Source organism: Girardinichthys multiradiatus, chromosome 12, assembly GCF_021462225.1.
Source record: "Girardinichthys multiradiatus isolate DD_20200921_A chromosome 12, DD_fGirMul_XY1, whole genome shotgun sequence".
Taxonomy (NCBI): domain Eukaryota; kingdom Metazoa; phylum Chordata; class Actinopteri; order Cyprinodontiformes; family Goodeidae; genus Girardinichthys; species Girardinichthys multiradiatus.
In genome coordinates this window covers 28,909,986-28,937,980 of record NC_061805.1, presented here as the reverse complement: position 1 = coordinate 28,937,980, position 27,995 = coordinate 28,909,986, and the positions used below count along the sequence as shown (strand labels likewise).

General features: G+C 37.7%; 2 protein-coding genes across 5 annotated transcripts; both read left to right on the top strand.

The window, feature by feature from the left end:
* The first annotated feature begins 6,266 nt into the window (after window positions 1–6,266).
* Window positions 6,267–14,869, top strand: LOC124877144 (G-protein coupled receptor-associated protein LMBRD2B-like). Of its 2 annotated transcripts, none has more exons than XR_007040450.1 (18): window positions 6,267–6,425; window positions 6,787–7,009; window positions 7,193–7,302; window positions 8,251–8,349; window positions 8,470–8,637; window positions 8,761–8,971; window positions 9,103–9,177; window positions 9,300–9,404; window positions 9,506–9,686; window positions 10,453–10,634; window positions 10,736–10,869; window positions 11,113–11,218; window positions 11,366–11,463; window positions 11,872–11,975; window positions 12,875–12,921; window positions 13,065–13,173; window positions 13,830–13,921; window positions 14,038–14,101. XR_007040450.1 is itself a non-coding variant. In XM_047380171.1 (18 exons), the coding sequence occupies exons 2-18, from the start codon at window positions 6,836–6,838 to the stop codon at window positions 14,099–14,101; spliced, it is 2,052 nt and encodes a 683-aa protein (XP_047236127.1). In that variant the 5' UTR covers window positions 6,267–6,425; window positions 6,787–6,835; the 3' UTR covers window positions 14,102–14,869. The 2 variants fall into 2 exon arrangements, 1 of the variants encoding a protein (XP_047236127.1); XM_047380171.1 differs by having other exon boundaries at window positions 13,837–13,921; window positions 14,038–14,869.
* A 1,182-nt stretch (window positions 14,870–16,051) lies between these two features.
* golm1 (golgi membrane protein 1) lies at window positions 16,052–27,238 on the top strand. 3 transcript variants are annotated; one of them, XM_047382714.1, is made up of 11 exons: window positions 16,052–16,226; window positions 18,110–18,244; window positions 21,770–21,949; window positions 22,031–22,085; window positions 22,187–22,289; window positions 22,532–22,655; window positions 22,862–23,027; window positions 23,235–23,447; window positions 23,537–23,674; window positions 23,776–23,874; window positions 25,066–27,238. In XM_047382714.1, exons 2-10 carry the CDS (start codon window positions 18,116–18,118, stop codon window positions 23,871–23,873), a joined length of 1,206 nt encoding a protein of 401 aa, XP_047238670.1. In that variant the 5' UTR covers window positions 16,052–16,226; window positions 18,110–18,115; the 3' UTR covers window position 23,874; window positions 25,066–27,238. The 3 variants fall into 3 exon arrangements, with proteins under 3 accessions (XP_047238670.1, XP_047238669.1, XP_047238668.1); XM_047382713.1 differs by having other exon boundaries at window positions 16,053–16,226; window positions 22,865–23,027; window positions 23,531–23,674; XM_047382712.1 differs by having other exon boundaries at window positions 16,054–16,226; window positions 23,531–23,674.
* Window positions 27,239–27,995: the final 757 nt, after the last annotated feature.

Genomic DNA, 27,995 nt, shown 5'->3' with positions numbered 1-27,995 from the left:
CCCAAACCTTCATGTGCTCTCCTGGGATTTTATGCGATCAACACAAAGTGGTGCATAATTATGAAGTGAAAGAACAATTAGTCAGGATTTTAATTTTTTTACAAATAAAAATCAAAACATGTGTTATGCATTTGGTATCCGCTTCATAGGAATACTCCCTAAATAAGATCCAGTGGAACCAGTTATCTTCAGGAGTCCCCTAATTAGTAATTAAAGTTGGGCTGTATGTCAGTTTACCTCAGTATAAATCCAAAGGTTTGAGAAGACCACAGAGGTTTGTCAGAGAACAAACCTCTGCACCACGAAGACTAAGGAAGACAGCAGATGCGTCAGGAAGAACGTTGTGCAGACATAGGTTATAAACCTATATTACGTGCTTTAAACATCTAAATGTACAACCCATCACCAAAAAATTTAAAGATTATTGGCATAACTGCAAACAAATCAAGTCATCCACCTAAACTGACCAGGCTAAGAGAGCAATAATTGGAGAGGCCAAAATTACGCTGGAGGAGCAGCAGAGCAGCTCAGGAAGGAGAATCTGTTAATCGGACAGGTTTTTGCTGTGCCTTCCAGAGATTGGACCTTTATGGAAGAGTGGCAAGAAGAATTCCTTCATTAAAGGAAAGCCATTAGACATCACGCCTTCAACCTAACATACATCGAGAAGGAACATGCAATCCCTACTGTGAAACATAATGGTGACAGCATTCATATTTGGAAATCTTTTTCTTCAGCAAGGACAGGGAAGTTGCACAGAGTTGATGGGGTGATGGATGACGCTAAATACAGAACAATCTTTGGAGAAAACCTAGTAGAATCTGTAAAGGTTCTGAGCCTGGGGAGAAAGTTCACCTCCCAATAAGATGAGGAGTCTAAACATAGAGCCAGAGCCATAAATGGGGTGGTTTATTTTTGCTCATGTGTTAAACTGGTCTGTTCAAAGTCTAGCTCTAAATTCAGTTTGAGGCAGGATTTAAACATTGGTGTTCACAGACTCTTTCCATCAATCTCACTGAAGTCAGATTGGTGGAGGTCAAAGTTATAGTCGTTTTGCAAAGAACTGGCAAAACATTTTTTGTCTAAAGGTGTACAAAACTGGAAGATACTTTAAAATAAAAAAAGTGTTTCTAAAAAGTAGTGGCTCAGAAGTGCTAAATATAAATACCACATATCACACATTTCAAATTTTCATTTGAACAATAAAAGTATATATATTTATATATAACAATCCCAATCAAGTCCCTTAAACTTTGTGTCTGTATCATGAAAACAAATCGTGTGTTGTATGAATGGTGCTACAAAGCACTGAGACAACAAACTTTAGCATTTATTAACTTTCAGTTTTTGTCCTCATCTTAATTTAAGCTTGAAAAAGGAAGTGGACAGTGTTTGTAATCAAGGTTTTAATTTTGCAGGTACTTTAATCATAGCTTCCATACCTTTTTGTGAACATTTTATATTAAGTCCTCCCTAACTAAAATCCAACAAATTATTGTTATCATTATTACAAAATAAACAGAAATGTATTTCCAGTGCATTTTATTTTAAAAAGTATAAGGTTTTCAGGTTACAATCTTTAAATTTCTCAGATGATGAAACATTAAGTGTGGACTTTACAACCTGAAACCTGATCAGATATTTGTTAAAGATCTCAAAGATGTGAACATGACACCTTTCTTTTCTATCATAAAAGACTTGAAATTGAAGCCCAGCTTTACAAGGAATTAAAGAGACAAAAGAACAAACAAAAGATGACAACAACTTCAAGAAAGGATTACTATCATGTCAGCATGTCAAAACTGCCTTTCAGATTTTTACCAAAGACATTTGCTCCTTTTAGGGATGTTTAATGGTTGTTAGAAATACAAGAAATGAAAAATTAAATAACCTGATTTTATGAACCAAAATCAATATTTGGTAACAGATTAATATTATACATATTTGCAAGTGTAAACATAACATTTTCCTTGTTGCTACAAGACTTTGGACTGGAAAAGATCTGGAACAATAACACTGCTTCCCCCTAGTGGTGGCAACTCCACGGGCACAGGATTAATCTTTTTACAGGTCATCAAAATAGAATAGAATAGAATAGAATAGAATAGAATAGAATAGAATAGAATAGAATAGAATAGAATAGAATAGAATAGAATAGGGAAAGTTATTCCTGATTATTCCTGGTCCTGATACTGCCAAAAAGAGAACATGATGGGAATGACTGGAAACACAAGTGATGGCATGCCGATAGTAACATAAAAATTGGGTGTTTCCTGTCTTTAAGATACAAATACACGTCCGTGTAACAAGCAGTTTTTAAAATCAAACGTTTCATTTTGTTTCTTTATTAATCCACAACAGATAGATTGACTTTCACTGTACAATCGAAAATGACGTTTATGTCTTTATTTCTGTTGAGATGACAATGAATCATATTAAAAATTACACAATGGAATATTTGGTCATTCTTTTGTGTGTTGAGTTCATTTGATAAATAATATAAAAAGGTAACAAAAGCATCAAATCTCAGTTATGTTGAGTTCTCAATGAGCATTCTTCACGACGTAAGGATTTGTGTTGTGGGCTTAAATGGTGAAACACCTACTTTCTCTAATCTGCGTAAGGAGGTTGGACAGGCTGAGACTGCAGGCTGACAGATGGCCTCCCTAAGCACCTGTCAGTGTCTTTTATCTGTCCTGTGACTGTTCGGATCAGGCCAATCAGCCTGGCAATGCGGGAAAAAAGGGAGAGGTAAATCAGTGATCTGCTTTACAAATCAAAGCAAATGGATGAACAAAGAAAACCAGGTGTGGAACAGTCCTCCTCTGAGTAAACTGGTTTATTTAAACCTACATGTAAAACTCCAAACATCATTATGGACCAGATGGAGCTACTGGGTTGTATTCTAGAGGACTGGACAGAATCTCTGGACATTTTTGGATCAGTTTGGCTGGAAGCACTGGGTATTTCCAGAGGAGTAGAAGACTGGACTCTCTCTCTAAATCTTGTAGAACATCTGCTCCGGGATGTGCTGTGCCACATGGATCTTTTGCTGGAGCACCATGCTGTTTGTTTTAACATACTGGGTCCACTGTATGCGGACAACCCATGCCTGTGGCTTCTGCTCCACTCCTGAAATAGACAGCAGATGGTTTTCTTTCACTGTTTCTTTTTCTGCATGTTTGAACTTGAATGGTTGAAAAGCATTTAGACTAAGTGCTACACTCTCCATGTTGTAACCTTATTATGATTAAAAAAAGAAAGCATACGGATGAAATATTGATGAATGCAAGTGGAGAATAGTCAGTGTTCCAACTGAATGTACTGCAGTATTTAAATGAGTTGCATTTTAACTTGATGGCTTCAACGCTTAAAATTAGAGACTAAATTGTATTGAAATGATTCAAGCCATATATTGGAAATAATTATACATAATACCAAAACATATCTGGAAACAAGATCTCCTTTCCTTTTATATGTGTTCCTAACACTATTTAATATACAGCAAAGCATTTGGTTTTATCTTGTGACTGTATCAGAACGTTCCCATTGTTTTGTTTTGCTTCCATAAACGTAAACATTTCCATTCAGGTGATTCCTCATTATTTGCTCCATCAGGTCAGTTTCATTTCTGTTGTTCGTGACACTTTAAAAAAAATATCTCGAGGTCTTTGAACCAACTAGATATTGTTCAAGTCTTTTAACACCTCAAGACACCCAAAATGTTGTTCTTTTTCTGCTTATTTTTTGCACGAACTCAAGTTAATACATGTTATACATACATTTGCAGTCAGAAGTTTACATCCAGTATTCGGTATTGGCATGAATGACAAATCTTTTGGTTTTCAAAAATGCTTTTAGACCTTTCTTTTTGGAATGAATATAAACATGCCACTTGAATTAATTTTAAGAACTATTTAACAGGTTTACATTTATTCTGGATTTGTTTTTTGTAATCTACACAGGGTCACAATTATACATATAGGCTCAAATACATACAGTTGCCCCCACTAATATTTTATAAATATTCCTCAGCTAGTTGGACCTCCATCACACGCCACCATGGAGGTGGGACTTAAATGGCAGCAATAAACAAGGTCAAAACGATCCGTGGAAGTTTCTTTTTATTTCCGTCTTAGACATATTACAAACCACCAACCCCAAAACAATGGATTACAGACTACTTAATTACAAATGAATCTAAATTCGAAGAAACCATCTCTAGGACTGCTACCAATGAATCTATAACACCACAACAATATTTACATTAAACAAGGAGCAAACAAAACAATAAATTTACAAACTCATATAAACTCAAAATGCTTTAATTTCATAACATAAGTGAGTGTTCTGCTTCACTCATGTTAATTAGCCTCATTTCCTTAGCTTATCTGCTTTCTGCCTGTTTTAGATGTTTCTTGTTTCCCCTGATTAGCTCATCTAGTTTCTTTGTCCACTTCCACCCCTGCCTTAGTAGTAAAGCCCTTGACTTCTCATTGCACACAGCTGGATTATTCCATTTTTCTACCTGAGTCCAAGTTTTACTAGTTGTTCTCCATCGTATTCCATGTCCTGTTCCTCTTGTGCGATTCTGTAAGTTTGCCTTTTGCTTTCATTAAATATTTTTTGCCTCTTCAACTCCGGTTCAATCAGCATTTGGGTCCAATTACGAGCCAACCATGGCAAAAGGGCATTTGTCCACATATTAGTGGAAGTCTATATATATATTTAAGTCTGTATGTATATTTGTGACCTAGCCTGTGAAAAATACACAATATTTTCATGTGTACCACATTTTTTTAGCATTTCAGTTATATAATCACCCCGGCCCAGAAAACAAAAAAGGTTGAATAAAATAGAAGCCAAAAATTAAAAATATATTAATGTTGGTGTGGACTGTATGTAAAATATGTAAACTGAGACCTCGGGAAACTGGGACAGCTAAATGACAGGAAACAATGAAGTAAAATACTAAACACAAATAAAACTGCCAAAGTAGGAATACATGCTAAAAACCAATAGAAAAGCTTTTACCTAATGAAAACAGACCTTCTGGTTTTCCAGTTCTTTATTTCTTATCTCTAAAATTGATGTTTGAAACAAAGTCACCACAATTTAATGCAGTGTCAGTCCTGTACATTTGTGTGGCTCATTTTACTCAGCTATATTGAATGAAATGGAACTATCTATTTTCCCCATTACATGACTTGTCCCCTTTGGGCTAAAAATATATACAACATGAAATCAATTAATGTTCAAAAAATTATTTACATTTGTAGGATCTGGAGTTCAGTTTGAAAAGACGTTAGTCAGCCCCTGATACTGAATGTATCCTCAGGTGCATAGCCAAGAATTATGGGCCCAATGACAAAATAACTAATTGGACCCCTCCGGGCAGCTGCTATGACCACATAGGATCTAACTCACCTATCAAAAGCTTTCCATAACTTACTTTAAAAGCTTGCAACTGTCTTACAACCTGTAGTTCGATATTAGAACTAGCATAACATTTACTGCTAGTGAATTGTACATCTGCATGCAGTATGCAATTCGTTATTTTATGCAAGATTCAAAACACACATAACAAATGTGCAAAAGGCCATATTTCAGGCTCTATGCATTTTTTATTGTTAAAATTCAAAACGAAAAATTCTCTAAACAATCTTGAAAGATTAAAAAAACAAATAAACTTAAATATAGATTTTTCACTGTATAACTTTTTTTAAATTATAATGTATAACATGTATAACTTTTCAATCAAAATAAAATATATTAATATCACCTTCTCAAAATAGTGAAAACAGCAGATATTTGAACAAGACAAGAACAAAAAACTCCTGGAAACCGAAATCTTTCTCTTAAATCGGCCATTTGACAGCGATCACTGACTCAGTAGTGCTGAGCCTTCTTCCTAGCAAATTCATTGATCAAGTCTTTGAAGTCTGGTTTCCTCTTTGCTGCCTAGCAAAGAGGAAACCTGATTTTATTATGTTTCTAGGCAGCGTGGTCATCACTGACATTCCTAACTTCTTAATGTTGCTCTAAACAAAGAAATCATTTTATGTCAATACAACATGAATGTTTGGACAATTAACTTTTACTGCCAAAAACAAGTAAACATAAAGACATTGTTAACTTTATTATACGTGTATATCTATGCTTGATTATGTTTATTAATCTTGACCCATTTTTTTCGGGCCCCTGTCAGTCAGGGGTCCTATTCAAATTCCCCTCCATACTGCGCCTCTGTGTGTCCTACAATACCCACAATTCCTTGATGTGTCGCGAAACTACGTGTTGGAGTACGTAACTACGTTCGCTGTGTAAAGTAGTTTCAAAGGTTTCGTACAACAGTTGGAGTTGGAAGGAAAAAACGGAGTATTTACGTGTTAAGTAAACTTTAGCCAAACAAGGAATCGTCAAAGGTAAGGTTTACCTGTCTGTAGTTCTTTATATACCGCTTGAGACTGTTTTGTTTATGAAGTCCAGGTGTTGCACAATCCAGTAGTAATAGAAGTTTGTGATCAACTGAAGCTGGGCCCGATATGATGTTTCAAAACCTTGTAAACACTATTAAAAGACAACAGCATCAACAGTTAAAGTAATGATACAGTTTTGGTGTTTTAGCTTGATTTTTCGTATTCGTGTCAGTTTGCAATTTAAACAAATGTCACATGTCTATCGGAACATGCGTTCTTCTATTTCTGTTAAATGATCATTTCCCCATGATTTTTCATGCTCAGCTCATGTCTTATTTCCTTGTCTCCGTCTCTCGTTTCCCATCAGGCCGGCTGTCATCATGAGGTTTCGACCTCAGATCTGATCATTTACCGGCATGACTGCTGCTGCATTGTCTGTTGTGATTGTTGTTGTTTTCTTCCTGGCCCTCTACCTTCTCCATTGTTATGGAGATTTGAGGAAGCAGCAGCGTCTGGTCCTGTTAGGGACCCTTCTGTCCTGGTACCTCTGCTTCCTCATCGTATTCATCCTGCCACTTGATGTCAGCACGGTACAGTTCATGAAAAACAGAATCAAAAGCAATATTATTGTTTGTTTGTAAAGATAAACACGATTTGACAAGTGTAAAGTGTGGGTTTGCCTATAACCTTTGTACTTTAGTAACAAGCATTTTTCACTGGTTGGCTACCTTGAATGTGTTTGCGTCATAATTTTTGCTTTGCTGTTTTCTTAGACCATCTATAACCAGTGCCTGCATTACAATTCAAGCCACACTCCCCCTGCATCCCACGGTGAACAGTCTGATCAGCCTGACTCTGGTTTAGCTTTTTCCCAGCGGTCAAGGTAAAATAAATTGTTGAAGTATTTCTTGCATTGAGTGTCTCATTTTGTCAGATCAGGGTCAGTGTGCTCCTCCAGTTGGTGTTTCCTCTAATAGTTCATTACTTTTTGTTAAACAGAAAATATTTTCTTTGAAACCATTTTGACATGGACACTTCCCTCAATAAATATCAAGTCATTTTGCTCACTTTAAGATTCTCCATGTTGATGACGACTATGTGGCTCTTCCAAAGGTTATTTAAGGATTATTTTGGTATGAAAATTATTATACTTATTATACTTGGCTGCTGACATGATCAGCTATAACCGCATGCAATGTGATGTATAGCTTGTAGACACCCACTTAATTTCTGCTTGGAAGAATTCGTTCATGTGTTGGAACAAGACCTCTCAGTAAGTATTCAGTGCGTGCGATCAAGGTTGCATACAGGTCTGTCCAGTGGGTGGGGGACAACAGTCTTTGTTGACTGGAAGGAAACCTCACGGACACCTTTTTTTTTTTTAACAGGTGCCTGAAGTATAACATCTGCTTGTTACTGATTTGTTACAAGGAATTTATAAAAAGCCACAAATAAACATCTGGTTGCTGTAATTTGCTGCCAATGATATCTAATAAATCCTCAATGCTGACTTCTAAAAGATACCTCTCTGAGGTGCCGGCAGTTTTCTCTGTCAATCTACTAGCTACAAGTATTTAAGCCATTGAAATATCAGATTAGACCAAACAGTATTTATGATTGTGACAGTAAATAAATAAAAAAAACAGCTTCAAGGAGGGTTTTTTTCTGTAGATTTCTGCCACATTTAAATTCTTTTTTCAGTGTACTGGATAAAATATTTTGTACTTTGTTTATGTAACCATGGAACAATCCAAATCCAAGCGTGAAAATTTGTTGTGAGCTGTTTTAGCTTTGTTATATGTGACTCTGTGTGTATGCTCGGATACTTCAGTGCAGCAAACGTGTGCGTGAAGCCCTGGAGTTACATCCCAGAGGGTGTCCTGCCAGTGTTTTGGAGAGTTGTGTACTGGACTTCGCAGTTTCTAACATGGTGAGCTCCTTACATCTCCCTGACCCATGAACACACTGAGACACTATGATAAATTACACTTCTAATTAAGAGAAAATAACATATTTGTGTGTGTTGACTCTGTCTTTCCTCTGTTCTCAGGCTGCTGTTGCCCTTCATGCAATCCTATGCACGTTCTGGAGCTTTCTCCATTCTTGGGAAGGTTAAAACAGCTCTCATCGAAAATGCAATTTATTATGGGACCTACTTCCTCATCTTCATCCTCTTGCTGATCTATGCGGCATTTCACCTAAAACTCAAACTTACGTGGTACGTCAAGAGTGTTTAAATTCGTCAAGAAAAAACTAAACATATGGAAAATCTATTATATGTTACATACATTGCTCTGGGCTTTTGTTTTTGTTTTGTTTTTTCATCATAAAACTTATGCAGGGCAGAGCTCCAGACCATCGGTATAGCAGCTGCTAACACCTGGGGCCTGTTCCTTTTGGTGCTGTTGCTTGGCTATGGCTTGGTGGAGATCCCGCGTTCTTATTGGCTCTCGTCTTCAAATAGTTTCTTGCTGGCCAAGGCCTACTTTAAGGTAGCGAAACTGGCAACTGAGAAAGCTGCAGCGGAGGAGAACTTGGCGGATGTTATGGAGGTGAGAGTTTTTAGATGTTATATTTCAGCTAGATCAGAAAATATTTTAAATGCAAAGCTTTATGTTACCTTTATGTTGTTTTATCTGTGTTTTCCTGTTTGTAATTGTAAAAAAAAAAATGTTTTCGTCAGGAAGTCGCAGTCATCAGTGAGTCTATAAGGTTCAACCACACACTCAGGAAATGTGTGGACACTATTTTGACAAAGGTGGGAAACACACAAGGCCTCTTGTTAACTAAGCAATGCCAGTCTTCTTTTCACTGTGCATGTTGCATTGTATTGTCGCATGATGCTGCAACTCAGTGAAACACCCTGCATGTGAATTCCAGTGTCCTACTAGGTACCAGGAGGAGATGGGAAGAAACGTGGAAAACTCTCGTCATGAACACGATGCTAATCCTACCAAAAGTGGCTTAATCAAACTTCATGAAAAGGTAACTATTTTCTTTTCATTTGCATTATCGATTGTAAGGAAGCAGGTCAAAAGCGTCAGTGAGAGTTAAATAAAGCTGTGCTTTGTTTGTGTTTAATTTAGGTCATTTCTGCAGTGCAGAAGCACAGCCAGACTCAGGTTGAGTGGTCCCTCTTGTTGGATGAGGCCTTTCATCTAGAAGATGTTGCTAAAAGCCAGAGCAGTCCATTACGAGTCATCACCAAAAGCTCCTCGTCAAACCACCTCGTCTGGGTCCGCAGGTTCATCTACACCCCTACTGTAGGTGAGTTCATCCAGGGCCAAAATCTTCAATTTACAGATAAGGTATATTTCCTAATGTGTAAATATTTCAACATACATAATATTTTTGACACTGAAAGATTTTAATGTTTTTAGAAACCCCATTTACCTCTGTGAACTCAAATGCTTTGTATGCCCACTTGTGAACATTTGTACTCGTGATCAGTGCAGCCAAGGACATATTTAATAACACCACATCTGAACAGACTGATTGGACAAAATATTTTGAAACAAATTCAACCACTGGTATTTTGTTTTTCAGCCTTTAACAAATCTTTCAATCAGTCTTCTGAATGACAGCATTCTTTAGAAATAAAAAATTGTATCTTTAAATGATGATAAAAGTACATTTTTTATCTTTTTTTTCTAGGGATATAGTTTATTACATTCAAATAAAAATTTTTTGACCTGGTCTGTTTTCTTCTTATCATTGGTTTTTTTTGTAGGCATATCCAGATGTTCAAATTAGAATGTCTATGTATGTATAATTTCAAGCAACTATTTTGGGTTTTTTTTGGCTTGAAAAAGTAAAATAAAATGCTGTTGTAGCTGCACACATCACAAGTGATTGCCAACATGTTTTGTGGAGGATATATGAAGTCCCATTTTTATCACAAACCAGACTCATGCATACAGTGGGGTTTTCTTGATAATTACTTTGAATCCACAGTTTTTGATGTGTAACTAAGACGCTTTTTTTCCCCCAAGTGTTACCTTTCATGTCTTGCATTTCTATTTGTCATGCTCAGAGTGGTACTGGGAGTGTGTGTTCAGGAAGACTTTCTGCAGGCTGCTGGCAGTGCTGCTGTCTCTCCTCTCTGTAGCAGTCGTCTGGTCTGAGTGTACCTTCTTCAGTGCACACCCTGTCCTCTCTCTGTTTGCTGTCTTTGTCCAGAAAGCTGAACAACACTACAATTACATTTTTATTGAGGTAAACTCCTTTTTTTATTTCCCAACGTAGAAATTGGCATTGTAGTCAATATTCTGCATTTATTGTTAATCTCATTAGCCTTTAATGTTTTTCTCCACCAGATGGTGTGCTTTGTCAGTATCCTCTTCATGTGCGTGTGCGTGTACTCCACGGTGTTCAGGATACGGTTCTTTAACTACTATCATCTGGTGCCGCATCACCAGACTGATGCTTACAGCCTGCAGTTCAGCGGCATGTATGTCCATCACATAGAATACCAGAAAGAGTTCGCATAATTTTTTACAGAAAGTTTTCATATGAGGCTAAATATTCGGAAATGGGGTAAAAACCTCAGTTTTCTTCTACCTAAATGCTCCCTTTTAATTTTGTTTTATTGAGACTTTAGTAAACAAAGTTAAAGATTAAACTATTTAGACCAAGCACGTTCTCCTACCATAACATTTCAGGGGATGTCTCTGTTTTTTTTTTTTTTACTTAGGCTGTTTTGTCGTCTGACTCCTCCTTTGTGTCTCAACTTCCTGGGTCTGATTCATATGGACTCTGGCATCTCACACCAGGACAGAATACAGACATCCTACACCTCTGTGAGTTTATACACACTCTCATTCAAAACTACCAAATACTTCACTGGTCGATCCCTTTTAGGAAGTTCAGCATAAGGAAAAATGTGCATCTTTGAGTTGAAACCAAATGTGATGATGCAGTTTTGTCTTCTTTATTCCATCTGTCAGATTATGGGCTCTATGCAGCTGCTGCCTGTCATATCTGATGGATTCTACATCTATTACCCCATGTTGGTGTTGCTGCTCTGCATTGCAACTATTTACAAGTAAAGTAACCACTCAGAACTACACAACTTTTAGATTTATGGTTTTCATATTGTATGCTTACTAGAACAGGATATGCAATATTAGGTAAGCATTGGGGTATGTTGACATATTTTGACCGTTGCAGAGTATGATTAATGTGCAGTGGTTAAAACATTAATATCTGGATTGACATTTTTAATCCAGAATCAGCTTTATGCCTCTAAGAATGTTTCACAGCAATGACTATTAATCTCTCTCTGATTTGATCAATATCACCTCATGATTTATGTGTGCTCTGCATCATGTCTATTTGGCAACAATTCTGCACTGATAATCCTTTTTTGGTAAAATTTTGCTTTTTTAATACATAATGAGAATAGAATGCTTGGCAATAGTTTGTAATTTTGTTTCTTTGCATGTTTTTCTAGGTTGGGCTCTCGCTGTTTGAACCTTCTGGGCTTCTATCAGTACATTACTGACAATGACTGGACCTCTGACCTGGTAGATGAAGGCAGGGAGCTAATTAGGAGAGGTAATTTTGTTTTTGTTGGTTCATTCACTTGCTGGGACATTTATGGATTGGATTATATTTGGTGCATAATAATCCTGAGTTGTTGGTATGCTTCCAATATCACTGTATGCAAAATCCATATCTTAAAGGTACTGCTTGGACTGCAATAAATGTTTGCTTATTATTTAATTACCATTCTTTCAGGCTCCGTATGCCAGTAATATATTTTGTGATGCATAAACATTTTTTACAAGGGGAAGAACTATTAAAGTAGTGAAGGGTCAAGTCATTAGGAAAATACAACTAAGCAGACGTTACCTAAAAGCAACTCTTCGATAAAACGTCTGGATGGAAATAATGAATTTAGTTAGTTTTTTGTAGCTGGATCGACTGCTCACCATCTGGGGTCCATGTTTGCTATCAACCCAAAGAAGGAAGACATTAACACTTTTTAATTATTTGTTTATTTATTGCAAGTCATGTCAATATTGCCAATATCAACAATAATTTCATTTCAAAGTTCACTAATTTTAATAACATATCATTAGTCTAAATGGAGTAGATATTAAAATAGTTCCAGTCGATTTTTATTCCAGATTGCCAAGCAGCTGTGAAATAGCCCTTTAAATCACTGCCGAATCAGAAGCCAACTTCAGCGCTGATTTGTTTTTATGACTTACGGAACGAACATACCATAAAACCCAACTACTGTAGCAGCAGTTTTAAAGTCGGTGTTTTGCTTTGAAAGGTTCAGGATCTACAAAAAAGTGGTAGGAATGTCTAGAAATCTGAGTCTGAAAGAGGCTGGAAAAGAAACTGCATAAGAACTATCTTCTTACATACAATATGTAAATTTTTATTTTAAGAAGAAGAAAATATTGCCTTTGAGTTTAACTCTGTTCAACATTGTTCATTTCTAGAAAGAAGAATGAGGCAAAAAGCGGAGGATGGACAAAATCGTAGATTGGTACAAATTCTTTTTAGTTTTTTTTACTTTCCAATACATCATCTGATTTTTTTTTTTTCCCCCACTATGTTTGCTCACCTATAGTATTTGTTATTTTGAGACATTGTCAGGTGTTTATATTTCTGTTTTGGCTTCTGCTTTAGGCCTGGAGGAAACGATATGGAGTCCAGGCAACCTCGGGGCAAGGCAGAGCCGGTTATACCGAGCTGAACGATAACGATGACAGCCCTGAAACACAGACCAGGATAAGTGGTAGAGAAAAAACTCAACCGCAACTATCAAGAGTATTTTAGTACTTCTTGTGGTTATCAAAACAGGCTATACAGTATATTACAATAATATTCAATAATTTAGAAAATTGTCTCTCAATTCACTAAGTGAAAAACATTATATAGATTGATTACACACAGATTGATGTTTTCAAGCCATTATTTCTGTTAATGATGATCATTTTCCACTTACAGCTATTGAAAACACAACATTAAAGATTAGAATGTTACGCCAGACTAATTTAATTAAACATTTTTAATACGGAAATGTGGGCTTAATGAGAAGTATGTTTAATACCTGCTTAAAGGTTATTATTGTCAAGTGGTACTTTTAATCTGACAGACGTGCCTCATTGGAACGCACATTATGATTTTTTGAATTTGACTGTAAACGTTTAACAAAATTTTCTGTGAATTTTGAAGAGTTTGCTTAGATATACTCTATGTAAAAACTTGCTGCCTTGTACAGGAACCAGGAATGTTGCTATTCAGGAACTATAGACAACCATAAGCATTTGTGTATGACTTTTATTAAAACTGTAAAGTGCATTTGAGCTGTGTTTATTTTACTTACTTATATCCCTCTTCATCTCTTTGAACTGGCAGTATTCTGTTCATGTGCATCTGTCCTTCTCCATGATTGCAGTCACTGGTGAGGCTGGAAATGAATACGAGCAGCAGACACGTTTACTGCAGGATAACCCCAGTGATGACAGTTTGCCAAATAGAAGGTATTGTTTTCACTGAACAGAAATTGTTTAATATTTATTTATTTTTATCCAAAAGAGCAAAATCTCCAAATATCAATTAGTGTTTTTATTCTGTGTGTTTGTGCTAAACTCCATAGATCCACGGCTGGACGGTACCTGTCTTTGTCACCTTCTGTGACGGGCGTCTTTGATGACGTGTAACCAAATCAGGATCCCTTAACAAATCAAAGTTATTTAGAATTTTAATTTTTTTAAGGAATTTTTTGCATGTATCTAATTTATACAGTTTATAAATAAAACTGAAACTGTTTATAGAATTTGTTTCTCTTACTGGTTTAAAGAGAGATTGTTAACAGACACGGGTCTATTTATCCAAAACATTTACCATTTTATTGTGTACAACCAGCCCTTTTTATTAAAATCTATTTTTGTAATGATTTTTTTCTTTACTTTTATGTTTTACAGGTAATATTTTAATTGAGAGTCCCACATATTCCTGTACCATTCACACAGTTTATTAGGAATACTTTCTTTCACCTGAAAAAGAACGCGTAAATCAGTATTTAAACCTTAGCTTGTTTGATTTGGTAAATTTATTTATTTTTTCTTTTGGATTTTATATGTGTTGTATTTGTAAATGAAATGACATGACCTGGGTTCTCGTGTGAATGAGTGTGTGCATGGTTGTTTGTGTGTTGCCCTGCGATGGACTGGCGATCTGTCCAGGGTGTTCCCCGCCTCCCGCCCATAGACTGCTGGAGATAGGCACCAGCTTCCCCACGACCCACTATGGAAGAAGTGGTAGAAAATGACTGACCTGGGTTCTCTAAGATTGTGTGTTTTGTTTAAAAAATATTTGTTTTAATTTTATCATTTGTCTTGAATGTAAACAATGTCAAATTTGAATTTCTAAGATCAAGTGTTGTGCCTGAAAAGGGAATAAAGTGCAATTTAGGGATATCAATTGAACTATGAGGTGGTGCTACTTTTCTATGAAGGCTTTTTATGTATGAAAGGATCATTTTGTGGCAAAAATGAATTTTCACACTGCACAGTTCCATATAATAGCAAAATTATTGATGATGATAACAATAATGAAGAGACGCATGCAGGAACAGAACAGTAAGGGTACAGCAGAACCCCACACGTATACAGAACGACACACAATGAAACATGGGTGTGAAAATGTCACAAGAAATACATATATACAGGTGTGCCTCAATCAATTTCTAAAACATTGAAACGTTATGTCAAAAATTAAAATGAAGTAAAGGTCTAAGTATATTTTTACTCTTTTATATCCAGGGATTGATTTTGCTCAACGGCTAATGATAACCCAGATGTTTTGGGGTTTCTTTTTCAGTAAATTACGAAGTTCCAGACCAAGAAAAAGCCGGTTTTAATGCAGAAATGTTTAGCCATGTTCTGGTCTACACAATCATGGTAAACTGTTGATTTGGTAATGTAAGGATTCCCTCAACACTTGAAATGCTGAGAAACCAAATTTATTCTCAGACAGATCTGGCCTTATTCTGAGTCAGGGAAATATCCAAACATATTAATGAAAGCTGAGGAGAGGGAAAGCGTGTGGTAGAAAAAGGTGCTCAATCAACCCAATGAGTATATGATGAGGAAGACTCATTGAAGAATTTTGGGGATATTCACAAGGTGATAATAGATAGATAGATAGATAGATAGATAGATAGATAGATAGATAGATAGATAGATAGATAGATAGATAGATAGATAGATAGATAGATAGATAGATAGATAGATAGATAGATAGATAGATAGATAGATAGATAGATAGATAACATTTAGTTTTAACTAAATTAACTGAAATTAATTTTAAAAACATTATCTTGATCTACAGTTTAGAATAAAGTGGTTTGCCAGTGCTGCGTTCACGTGCTCGTTCTAGAAAACGTTTTTTCCTAACGTTCTGTTTATAAATCGGACGTTTAATTAAGCTATAATTTAAAAAAGCGCAAACTGACAGCACACCAAAACAGTGTTTTTTTCTTGCAACAAAAATGCCGTTTAGTTATTTCGATGCGTACATTTTTATTATAGTTATGTGTCTTTTTTGCTACGTAAATAAGGCGAATGTAGTAGGGCCCTTAGAGGCATCACCGGACAGTGTTCCTCTGCGCCACACAGACTGCTTTTCTCAGGCTCGGCTGTTTGTATGACAGTAATGTCAGCGAGCTACCGAGTGTTGTAGCTTTGAACATTCTCTGAAGAAGCGGTCTGCGTTTTGAATATATTAAAGATTATCACATCATAAACTAGACATTTTTTTATTTGTCTTTATCGTTCACATCTGGTAAGTTAATGGTTTTTGAGCTATCTCAATGTTAACGGGGAACAATTTTGTTGCTAACAGTGTTAGCTTTAGCTTCTGATATACTAAAGCTGTGCTGGTGGCTCTTGTAAGTAAATTGTCAGGTCATGTTGCTCTGCCTTTCATTTTAATAGTTCATATAGTTAAGATTTCATGACATCATCTACATAACATTACCTCTGGCTGCATTGGTGCACTTCTCGATCCTGATCGATGGTACAACGGAACCATTTTTTAATGTTTGTGCAATGCTGATCGTCATTACCGTTAGAAAATATGACCATCTCTGTTCACCACAAACCCAAACGCACATTTTAAACTAGCTTTGATGCGGAAGGCTGATGTGTGACAGGGAGGCGCATTTTGTGTTTCTGTCATTTTCATGTTTGTACAGATTATCATTGTCTCTCCAGGCGAATCTCTGTTTTTTGAGAAGCATGAAGCTTATGTGATTTTACCAACAGTTGACGTTTTAGGTGAAATCACCATAGTGTAACATCGTTCACTGTTCTGCTATGGACTTCTTTCTTTTCTTCCACCTTTGCCATATAATTTGCATTAAAAAAGGAGCTAAAGGAGAGTTAGATTTTCCATGGCCTTGCAAAAGTATTCATACCTCTTTACATTTTTTTTTCATTTTGTTATATTACAAATGCCTAACTTTAATGTTTGGGGGTTTAATGGATAGGTCATCCTAAACTAGCACATTATTGCGATGTAGAAGGAAAAAGGATATATAGGCCAAATAAAAATCAGAAAGGTTTGGTGTCCTTATGAATGCATTCTGATGCCCCCAAATGAAATCCAGTGCAACCAACTGTGTCTAATTTACTCTGAGTATAAATGCAGTTGTTCTGTGAATGCCTCAGATGTTTGTTAGAGAACATAAGAAATCAAACAGCATTATAAGAAATACAGCAGACTGGTAAGGGACAGAGTTGTGGAGAAGTTTTTAATCAGAACTAAATTATAACACAATATCCCAAGCTTTGAACATCTCATAGAGCACTGTTCAGTTCTTTATCTGAAAATGCACTTCTCTTACTCATCGAGACATGGTCTTGGCAGCCTGATTTGATAGTATGATTTGAAGAACGAGCCCAAAGACTCATGGTGCAACACCGGAGGAGCTCTGGACATCCAAAGCTCAGTAGGAGAATCTGTTGGCAAAACAACGATGTGTTGTGTACTCCACAGATCTGACCTTATGGAAAGTGGCAAAAGGAAGGCTAGTGATGGAAAAAAGCTATTAGAGAGCTTATTTACAGTTTGCTACAAGCCGTTTAGGGAACACAGGAAATATATGGAAAACGTGCACTGGTCAGAAAATACCTAAACTGACCTTTTTGACCTACATGGAAAATGTTATTCATGGCACAAAACCAACACTGCACATGACCCTAGGTCCTGAAGTACAGACCTAAATCACATAGAAAATCTGTGACAAGACCTAAAAATGTTCCCAGTATCCACGCCACACTTTTCAGATTTTCATTCTCACAGTATTAAAACATGCCTCCTACTTTACAGTTATGCATTACTTGGTGCTGATCTGTCGTATAAAATCTCAATACATTGAAGTTTGTGGCTGTAATGTAGAAAAGTTTTGTTTTTTTCTTGCCAGGCACCATTAAGGTTTTATTTAATCAAGCATAGCTGAACAAAAGTTCTTCTAAACGTTTAATCTTTAATGCGGCATCTCCCTTGTTCTCTGGTGAGTTCAGTATCTCTAATATCTCATTGTAAACATGTTCTCGTATCTGGAAGGTTATGTGTTCAGGTCTTTCTTTTGCTGACTCGAGGCATGCATATAAATTAAAATGTAATTCTGAAGACCGTGATTAATTTGTGTATCCGCTTTGTAGACAGCCATGGGTGGACTGGGGAATGGTCGCCGTGGGGGAAGAGCCCCTCCTTTGATGGTGGCCGCCCTAATTGCCTGTATTTTGGTTTTGGGCTTTAACTACTGGGTGTCCAGTTCTCGCAACCTGGAGCTACAGGTAGGCAAACCTATATGTGTGTGTTTGTCTGTTGAAAACTGGGTTTTTATATTTTCACTTACATAAAGAACATTCAAATAGTCTTTTCAGACAAACTTTCCATACATTTGTCAGTTTTCTTGTTTGCCTCAAATGACTCCATTTCTGGTTGTTGCATTGCTTGCTTATTGCTTCATGTATCTGCCAAACCCTGGTAATGAATCAGGTTGCTCTTCTTGCTGTCTTGGCTGTGAAAGACAACACCAGTGGATAAGTGTTGGAAGCATTTTTTCCTTGTGTGCACATATGTGTTTTCAGGATTTAGATTCTGATCCTAAAGCCAAAACATTAGTTGAACAAGAAATGGTACAACGTACGTTGGTTTACAACAGGAAATGTGCTTGTAGTTTAAGTGGATGAGGTATTTAAAGGCTATGAAATATTGTCTCATTTCCTATAGTTAGATCAGACATGTACATAGTCACCTACTTTAAAAATTAAACAGGGAACCACCATAAAGCACAACACTTGCATGAAGCTAAACTGTGCATGCATAAATGCATTATTAGATACTAAACACGTAAACCTGCAACTTCACAAATACAATAATTCACTGGTATGTTGGTAGCTGAGATGGACCGCTGAGTGAATCACAATGAAGTTTATTGTTTATGATGATATTGTAAAAGAATGCCTGCATTAGTCAATGAGAAATTTAAAACCCAGTGACTTCAGGCAAATCTTGCTTGGTGTTGCTCATTTTGGACCTTCTCCATTTTGTAATTTTGCATATCTGAACCATGTTGGAAATGATCTACAGGGGTTGGACAATGAAACTGAAACACCTGTCATTTTAGTGTGGGAGGTTTCATGGCTAAATTGGACCAGCCTGGTAGCCAGTCTTCATTGATTGCACATTGCACCAGTAAGAGCAGAGTGTGAAGGTTCAATTAGCAGGGTAAGAGCACAGTTTAGCTCAAAATATTGAAATGCACACAACATTATGGGTGACATACCAGAGTTCAAAAGAGGACAAATTGTTGGTGCACGTCTTGCTGGCGCATCTGTGACCAAGACAGCAAGTCTTTGTGATGTATCAAGAGCCACGGTATCCATGGTAATGTCAGCATACCACCAAGAAGGACGAACCGCATCCAACAGGATTAACTGTGGACGCAAGAGGAAGCTGTCTGAAAGGGATGTTCGGGTGCTAACCCAGATTGTATCCAAAAAACATAAAACCACGGCTGCCCAAATCACGGCAGAATTAAATGTGCACCTCAACTCTCCTGTTTCCACCAGAACTGTCCGTCGGGAGCTCCACAGGGTCAATATACACGGCCGGGCTGCTATAGCCAAACCTTTGGTCACTCATGCCAATGCCAAACGTCGGTTTCAATGGTGCAAGGAGCGCAAATCTTGGGCTGTGGACAATGTGAAACATGTATTGTTCTCTGATGAGTCCACCTTTACTGTTTTCCCCACATCCGGGAGATTTACGGTGTGGAGAAGCCCCAAAGAAGCGTACCACCCAGACTGTTGCATGCCCAGAGTGAAGCATGGGGGTGGATCAGTGATGGTTTGGGCTGCCATATCATGGCATTCCCTTGGCCCAATACTTGTACTAGATGGGCGCGTCACTGCCAAGGACTACCGAACCATTCTTGAGGACCATGTGCATCCAATGGTTCAAACATTGTATCCTGAAGGTGGTGCCGTGTATCAGGATGACAATGCACCAATACACACAGCAAGACTGGTGAAAGATTGGTTTGATGAACATGAAAGTGAAGTTGAACATCTCCCATGGCCTGCACAGTCACCACATCTAAATATTATTGAGCCACTTTGGGGTGTTTTGGAGGAGCGAGTCAGGAAACGTTTTTCTCCACCAGTATCACGTAGTGACCTGGCCACTATCCTGCAAGAAGAATGGCTTAAAATCCCTCTGACCACTGTGCAGGACTTGTATATGTCATTCCCAAGATGAATTAATGCTGTATTGACCGCAAAAGGAGGCCCTACACCATCCTAATAAATTATTGTGGTCTAAAACCAGGTGTTTCAGTTTCATTGTCCAACCCCTGTATTTACAACGAACAGTAAAGTAGATTTGGATAGCATGTGTACAAAATGAGGTCAGGAATTTCATTTACAGCCAACCTCAACAAATCCCACGTTGACGGCCGTGATGAGCAGATAATTGAAGGAATTCTAAGGAAGTTTATCTGTCCTTTTCAGTGACACAAATATGCCACCTTAAATCACAATGCAAGTTTTAAAGATAAATCCTAGTTATCAGATAAGATTCTAATGTTGAGTCTAAAGTCAAAATCAGATCTAATTTCTTTACTTTGACCTGAATTTGAACAGTCAGATAGAGACAACTCCAAATAAGTTAGTAGCCATAAGACTGTCTTCATAGTCTTAATATTAATCAGAAAGCATTTCTGGTCTAGAATGCTGCATCTAATAAGGCAGAACACATCTCACTAGTTCTTCAACCACCTAATCCAAGCCAGTAAAGTGAAACATGGCATTATTTAATGTGATCCAGGGTCTAAAGCTTAAACACATCCTATTCAGACCCAACAGGGGTTTCATTTACTTTTACAGCAAGACGGAGAAGCAGCTTCTGGTTTCTACAGTCCTCACCTGTCTAACAATCTTCTGAATACCTGATTCTGAAAAACTTTCAGCTCATTTAAATGACTGATTAAAACATTGCTCTGGCTTAATCCGGAAGGCATGCTTGCTTCTTTTTTCCTTTAATTGCAAGTTCTGCTTAGTGCACAATTTGCTTGCTTTTTCTTTTTTTTGTGCAATTTATACTGTGTGTGTGTGTGTGTGTGTGTGTGTGTGTGTGTGTGTGTGTGTGTGTGTGTTCCTGTCTTGGCATCACAGTGAGAACCATTTTCCCGATTTCACCATCAAATTGAGGACCATTTGTACCAAAGTGAGGACATTTTGCTGGTCCTCACGACCTATTTTGCTAACAGTTAGGTTTAGGACTAAGGTGTGAATTGAGTTTAGGTTCAGGTTAGGGTTAGGCATGCACTGGTAATAGTTAGGTTTAGGGTTATTGTCAGGGTTAGGGCATAGAAAGGGTTGAAAATGACTGAAAATCAATGGAAGTCAATGGGAGTCAACACATGGTCCTCACTACATATAGCAAAACAAGAGTGTGTGTGTGTGTGTGTGTGTGTGTGTGTGTGTGTGTGTGTGTGTGTGTGTGTATATCATGCCTTTGTGCAGAAGGTTAAGCATCCTCATGTCTAAACGCTGCCAGGGCAGACTTGAGACCTGATGACATATTTTGGTGCATTATTTAAACTCTTATTTAGTTGTTTTTTGGCTTCTAGACATATAAAATGCGTCCAGAAGAAACATCCACACCCATATGTCTCCATATATTGCGTTGTCCATATCTCCCCATCTCACATATTGTTATTATCAACCATGACGTCATTTTGTCCAAATTTGAGATGAGCACAAATGGGGTGACATGAGTTGACCCAGATTTTATCGTTGTGTCTTTCAACAAAGACCAAGCTATATGAGCTGGAAGGCCAGGTGCGACGTGGAGCGAATGAGCGAGGCGTAGTGGAGATGAAGAAGAACGAGTTTCAGGAGCAGGTCCAGAAACAGATGCAGCAGATCAGTCACATTGAAAGCCTTCACAATAAAGAACTTGATGATATCCAGAACACCTACACCCAAGAGAAGGTGATCACTCTAACCAATAACAAGATTTGCAGATTGAAAGCAGCTGTTACGATTAATGCTACTTTTGTTTTTTGCCTGCAGGCCAAACTACAGCAAAATATATCCTCCAGCACCAAAACTATCGAGGAACTTAAAGGTAGCGGTTAAAATGTAACCTCTGGTTGTGAGAAGATGACTGACCATACCAGCTTGAAGAACTTTGGAGCAAACTTCTCTTACTCTGTGTCTGGTCTGCAGGTCAGCTGAATCAGCTAAATGATGACTTGGGGAAGCTTCAGAAAGAGCTGCAGAGTTGCCAAGCCAACACAAGCACCCTCAACAATAAATTCACCGTTGACATGTAAGTAGAAGGTTGCATCACTTGTCATTTGGAAAATATTTTAAAAACCACGTATCATGGCGTTTCCACCTTAAAATTATGCACAGCTTTGTGTTTGTCAATCACATAAAATCCCAGTTCAGTACACTGAAGTGTGTGTTTGTAATGTGACAAACTGTGCAAAACGTTAGGAAATTGATACTTGTGCGAGGCGATGTAAATCCTGGTTAATGTGAATCGGCCTCTTTGTGGTTTTATTGCAGGGCCCACTGTCAGTCCCAGGTCCTGTCCCAAAAGATGCTCTGTGATGAGAAAGTGGCTGCTGTTAAACTGGAAGCTCAGAAGAATATGCAGGAAGAGGTCTCGCCTCCAGGTGATCCCGGACAGGTAACTTAGCTTCCTTGTTTGGCTGTTCAAGGATGCTTTATAGCTAAAAATATGTCATGAGTCTTTGCTTTGGGATCAGGCGGAAAGAGAGGGTGACAAATAAGCCACAAGTTAGAAATGTTTAAAAAAAGTTTTGGTTACTTTGTGAAAACCCTGAAACGGTTACATTTCACGCTGTATGTGATTTCTGACGCTTTACCCCTCAGCAGAAAAACTCCGATTTCGGAGCATTGAAAGAAGACCCGACATTGAAGGCTGTTCCCAGTGAGGCTGGACCAATGGCTGTAGTGAGCCAGATTTCAACCATCTCTCAGGGCAAAGGAAATAAAGCTCCTGAGCTGCTCCTCACCAACGATATCGATATTTACAAAGGTAAGAGAAAAACATGGATGCCACAGTTCATTTCATGTAAATGTAAAACAAAGATGTAAAGTTACAGTGTCTGTTAACCTTGCTAATGATGTTTGACCCAACATTGCATTGGTCCTAGTGTTATTTTTAATGCATATTTATAAACATGTTTAAAAAAGATGTACTTAAAGTAAGGATTAGTTAGTAAAAAAATGATTTCACTTCCAGAATCGCCAGAAAAGCGTCCTGCAGATGGACTTTCTAAAGTCCAGAATGTTCTATCAACTGCTTCAGGGACTCAAAGTAAACTGCAGCAAAAAAAGAGAGAGGGTAAAACAGAAAAGGCAGAGGAAACGACCGGTAAAGGTTTAACAAACAATCTGATGAATGATAAAGAAATAGAGGTGATGGACATTCACGAGGAAGGTGCTCAGACTGAAGGTGAAGATCTCACAGCATTAAACACATCATATAAAAACTATTTTTAGTGTCAGCGACATAATTCTAAACGGCAATATTTTTAGAATCAGATCCTGGGATGGAGGACATGCTGATTGGTCAAGGAAAGACAGATGAGACGGCTAATGGTCAGAGACTTGAGGAACCAGACGAATATGACGCAGACGAGCAAGTAGTTGGCGGAGTTGATCTGGAGAAAGAACAGAGAAGTAAAACAGACGAAAATAGTTGCTCTTTCTTTTTAAAATACTTTTGATATGTGTGGCTGGGAAACAAATCTTTTTTCCTTCTACTTTTATATTTTTGACAGATAAAAACATGGAGGAGGAAATGGCTGACTACAATGGAGACGATGAGAACGAAGGAGAGTTTGAAGCCGACAAACAAGCGGCACTTGCTCAGATCTAAGGTACATGCTGAAATACATACTCATGCTTTACCTACAGGGATTTATTTGCTTTCTTATTGGACTATAATTTAGGATTACACAGTAATCATAGAGAAATAAACTCTGTATAATCACAACCCTTTAGGTCCTGCGTTTTCATCAGTTAACATCTTATCATGTACAGGTGCATCTCAATAACTTAATATTTCAATGACTAAATGTTGGTAAAACTCACATATAGTCATTACAGATTGGATGATCTATTTTAAGCATTTGGTTCTGGTAATTTTGAGTAATGTGGCTCACAGCTAATGAAAACTTAACATTCATATTATTAAAAATGAGAATTTTACATAAAACCAATGAAAGTGATTTTTAATCCAGAGGTGTTGACCTTCTGAAAGTATGTCCATGTATGGTACAGTATATGCACTCAGCACTTGGTCTGGGCTCTTGTCTACATTGTTGGATCTGCTGTCTCTCATCCTTCAAGCACAGTGATCATAAAAGTAGATATTGGTACTTCTGTCAGTGTGGGCAGGTGCCAAGTCCTTCCAGAAAATAAAATCAGCATCAGTTTGTCTTTCATCTGGAAAGAGGACTTTGGAACACAGATAAATAGTCCAGTCCCTTTTCTCCTTACTTGAGTAAGACAATTCTGAAGTTATTTCTGATTAAGGAGTGGGCTCACAGAAGGAATGCAACAGTGTGAGCCCATGTCCTGGATACGTTTTTATTCAGAAGCTTTAGGAGCCCTGACTCCAGGCAAAGGTTACACCTTGTGAATCTCACGCAAATACTTGAACGGGTCTTGATTCCCAATTCTCTCAGTCCTACAGTCATCTCCATTGCTTGTGCACCTTTTTCTACCACACATTTTCCTTCCACCTAATTTTCTGTCTCTTGGACAAATGTAAAGTCAGTCTTCCCCATGACTGTGTTCACCATAACATAATATTTCTCTAATAAAAATGATTATTTTCTGAGAAACTGAATTTTGGAGTTTTATTTGTTATAATCTATAACCATTACAATTACCAGAATAGAACCCGATACATCAATCTATATATTATGGGTGTTAGATTTTGAATAGAATTAAGTTGAACTAAATTAACTTTTAGGTAATATACTAATTTGGGATGCACCAGCAGCTTTATGATATCACCACTTTTACTATGTTTGACTAACTGAGTTGAATTATTGTTTTTGCAGAGACAAAACTGAAGAATCCTGCAGATGTCTCATTCAGAGAACAGAAGATGTGCACCGCAGCTCAATGCAGCAACCAAGCAAACTCAGCAAAAACCGAACCAAGTCGCAGAGCTTTCTTGGTTCCATTTGGGCGATCAGTTTACCTGTTTTTGTTTTCTCCTTTGAACATCCGTCATGTGCCATTTCCATTTTTGTTATTTCAACAACTCTTCAGTCATTTTAGTGAATGTCAAACGTAACTGAAGATAGCTCAAGACTTGATACCATTTGGGTCACGTCAACGTAGATTAAAATGAGAAGATTCTGATGACTTGTTATGGTCACTCGATAGCAGCTATGAACTCGGATGTCAACGTAACCCTGTTGGGTTTCAGGGGTGTGAAATACTGGGATGAGCTTCAACATCTGTGAGGTTGCTGTGACACACATCAGCCAGCAGAGGGCTCTGCATTACAGCTCTCGTTATAGCATCTTTAACAAGGCTTCGACTTTCTCCTGGATAATTCCTCTTAGAACATTTCTTTTGTATTTGAATTCACTTCAAGTCCATATTCCTGGATCTCCTACCCTGTCACCTAATTTTCCTTTAACAGATGGAAAAGTCCGTTCCTGTTTATTTAAAAATAGAGCCCTTTTATAGATGATTCAGATGTTTTGTTTGAAACATATTTTTATTGCAAGGTATTTATATTTTATATTCAATCATCAATTCTACACTATTGTAGAAATTTTCAAGCATTTCCTTCTGAGTTGTGTTTTATTCTGCAAAACATCAAATGGATCATTATTTGCAGCTTTGTGCATCTAATAGAAAAAGGTGGGAAAACTGTAACAAGTATGCTGGAAAGGCTTATGTGTAAATCCGAGATGCTGCTGCTCCTGGACTTATCTGCTTTTTTTTTTTTTTTTTGACTAGTTTTGTGTCAACATCTAAAGCTGCTGATTCTGTTGGAGGTTGAATGTTTCAATTTGTTGGCGAATTCGCTTGGCGCACCCACATTCTGCTGCATCCTCCGTGTTTGTAGCCGGCAGGGACGTCTAAGAACTGCTGTAACGTAACTGTAAACATTTACACAAAGCAGCAACATTGTGTTGGGCTTTGTGGCTTCTTGAAGCCAGTAGACATTAACTCCAACTCTGAGACGAGTTTGTGCATTTCAGAGTGAAGTTATACTGAGATGGAAACTGGGTAAGTGCAAATATAAACTAGTTGTAGGCACCAAAAGTAACAAAAAGTCAATTAAAATGTATTGTAGGAAAATCGGGTTGCCTTGTGATTTATGCAGGACAAGATATATATTTAACAGATGTCTCCGTAATGTAGTTGTGATGAAATACATTTTTATTTTCATGCTTTATCAGTTGCCTGTTCCAAGACTACAATAATCTTGTAGTTAGAAGTTATCTTACTAGAATGCTCTTTGCATATCTAAATAATTTCATTGCTGTAGGTTGTGGCTGTTGTACTAAACGTTTAGATGTTATGCAGCTGACGGACTGAAAGACTACAAACAATGGGAGATCGTTACATAGTGAAATAAAGAAAAACATACGTAAATAAAACTTTTTCTGTTATCAAAACCTTTGCATCATTAATAAACTGGTAGGAACTAATTCATGTCCAGATTTTACTATTTGTTTTTTGTGGCTTCATAATATAATCTGCCTCTTAATACAAAACCCAATCATATGTTGAAGAGGTGTTGATATTTTTTTAAGCGGCTTTGTTTATTTTCCTAATCCAAATGAGAAAATTGTCACATTTTGAAGGAAGATATCAACCAGTTTGAGGTGGAGGCAGATTCAAAGTGATGTACCCGCTTAATAAACAATGAGCCTGTAATGTTTGTGTTTGATGGAGAACTGCCAATGAAACTCCTTCAGTACCAGATCACCTCTTCTGATTTCTTTTGCATTTTTTAGTATTCTCTGTTACTGTAAGGTGCAGAAAGTTTAATTGTGATGTCCAAATGCTTTATCTGGCCATTGGTGTAAAATGCAAACATGCTGACCTAAAGAGAAAATGTTTTCAGTTTACTTTTGAATGTCTTTGTTTTGGTTGATTTGATTCTTTATAATGTAACATTATTTTTAAAATGAAAGATTTAAATAATCATGTCCTTTATTGATAGTACAGATGAATAAAAATGTTTTTTTTATTAATTATATTTTTTATGATTTGTGAATCAGTTGCATTATTTTAGTTTTTTTCAATGAATCCCCAACAAAACAAGCTTCACGTACAGTTGGGTTGAAATTTATACTCGTACTCGTCGTCTTCCACCTTATCTGGGACCGGGTCACGGGGGCAGCAGACTCAGTAGAGACACCAAGACGTCGTCCCCTGGGCCTCCTAGAACACCTCCGGAGGGAGGCGTCCAAGAGGCATCCAATATAGATACCCGAGCCACCTCAACTGGCTCCTCTCGATGTGGAGGAGCAGCGGCTCTACTCCGAGCCCCTCCCAGATGGCCGAGCTCTTCACCCTATCTCTAGGAGTGCCCGGCCATCCTACGGAGGAAGCTCATTTCAGCCACTTGTATCCGGGATCTTGTTCTTTCGGTCATGACCCAAAGTTCATAGCAATAGGTGAGGGTAGGAACGTAGACCGACCGATAAATCGAGAGCTTCGCTTTTCGGCTCAGCTCTCTCTTCACCACAATGGACCGGCACAGCGCCCCATTACTGTGGCAGCCGCACCAATCCATCTGTCGATCTCCCGCTCCATTCTTCTCTCACTCGTGAACAAGACCCCGAGATACTTAAACTCCTCCACTTGAGGCAGGAACTCCCCTCCAATCTGAAGAGGACAAGCCATTCTTTTCCGGTCGAGTACCATGGCCTCGGACTTGGAGGAGCTGAGCTTCATCCCAGCCGCTTCACACTCGGCTGCGAATCGCCCCAGTGCATGCTGTAGGTCTTGGCTAGAG

Coding starts and splice junctions, on each gene's coding strand:
- LOC124877144 (XM_047380171.1), top strand. CDS start 6,836: ATGACTGCTGCTGCATTGTCTGTTGTGATTGTTGTTGTTTTCTTCCTG. Junction 8,350..8,469: donor ACTTCGCAGTTTCTAACATG/GTGAGCTCCTTA, acceptor CTCTGTTCTCAG/GCTGCTGTTGCCCTTCATGC. Junction 9,687..10,452: donor CATCTACACCCCTACTGTAG/GTGAGTTCATCC, acceptor TGTCATGCTCAG/AGTGGTACTGGGAGTGTGTG.
- golm1 (XM_047382712.1), top strand. CDS start 18,116: ATGGGTGGACTGGGGAATGGTCGCCGTGGGGGAAGAGCCCCTCCTTTG. Junction 22,086..22,186: donor AACTATCGAGGAACTTAAAG/GTAGCGGTTAAA, acceptor TCTGGTCTGCAG/GTCAGCTGAATCAGCTAAAT. Junction 23,028..23,234: donor CGATATCGATATTTACAAAG/GTAAGAGAAAAA, acceptor TTTCACTTCCAG/AATCGCCAGAAAAGCGTCCT.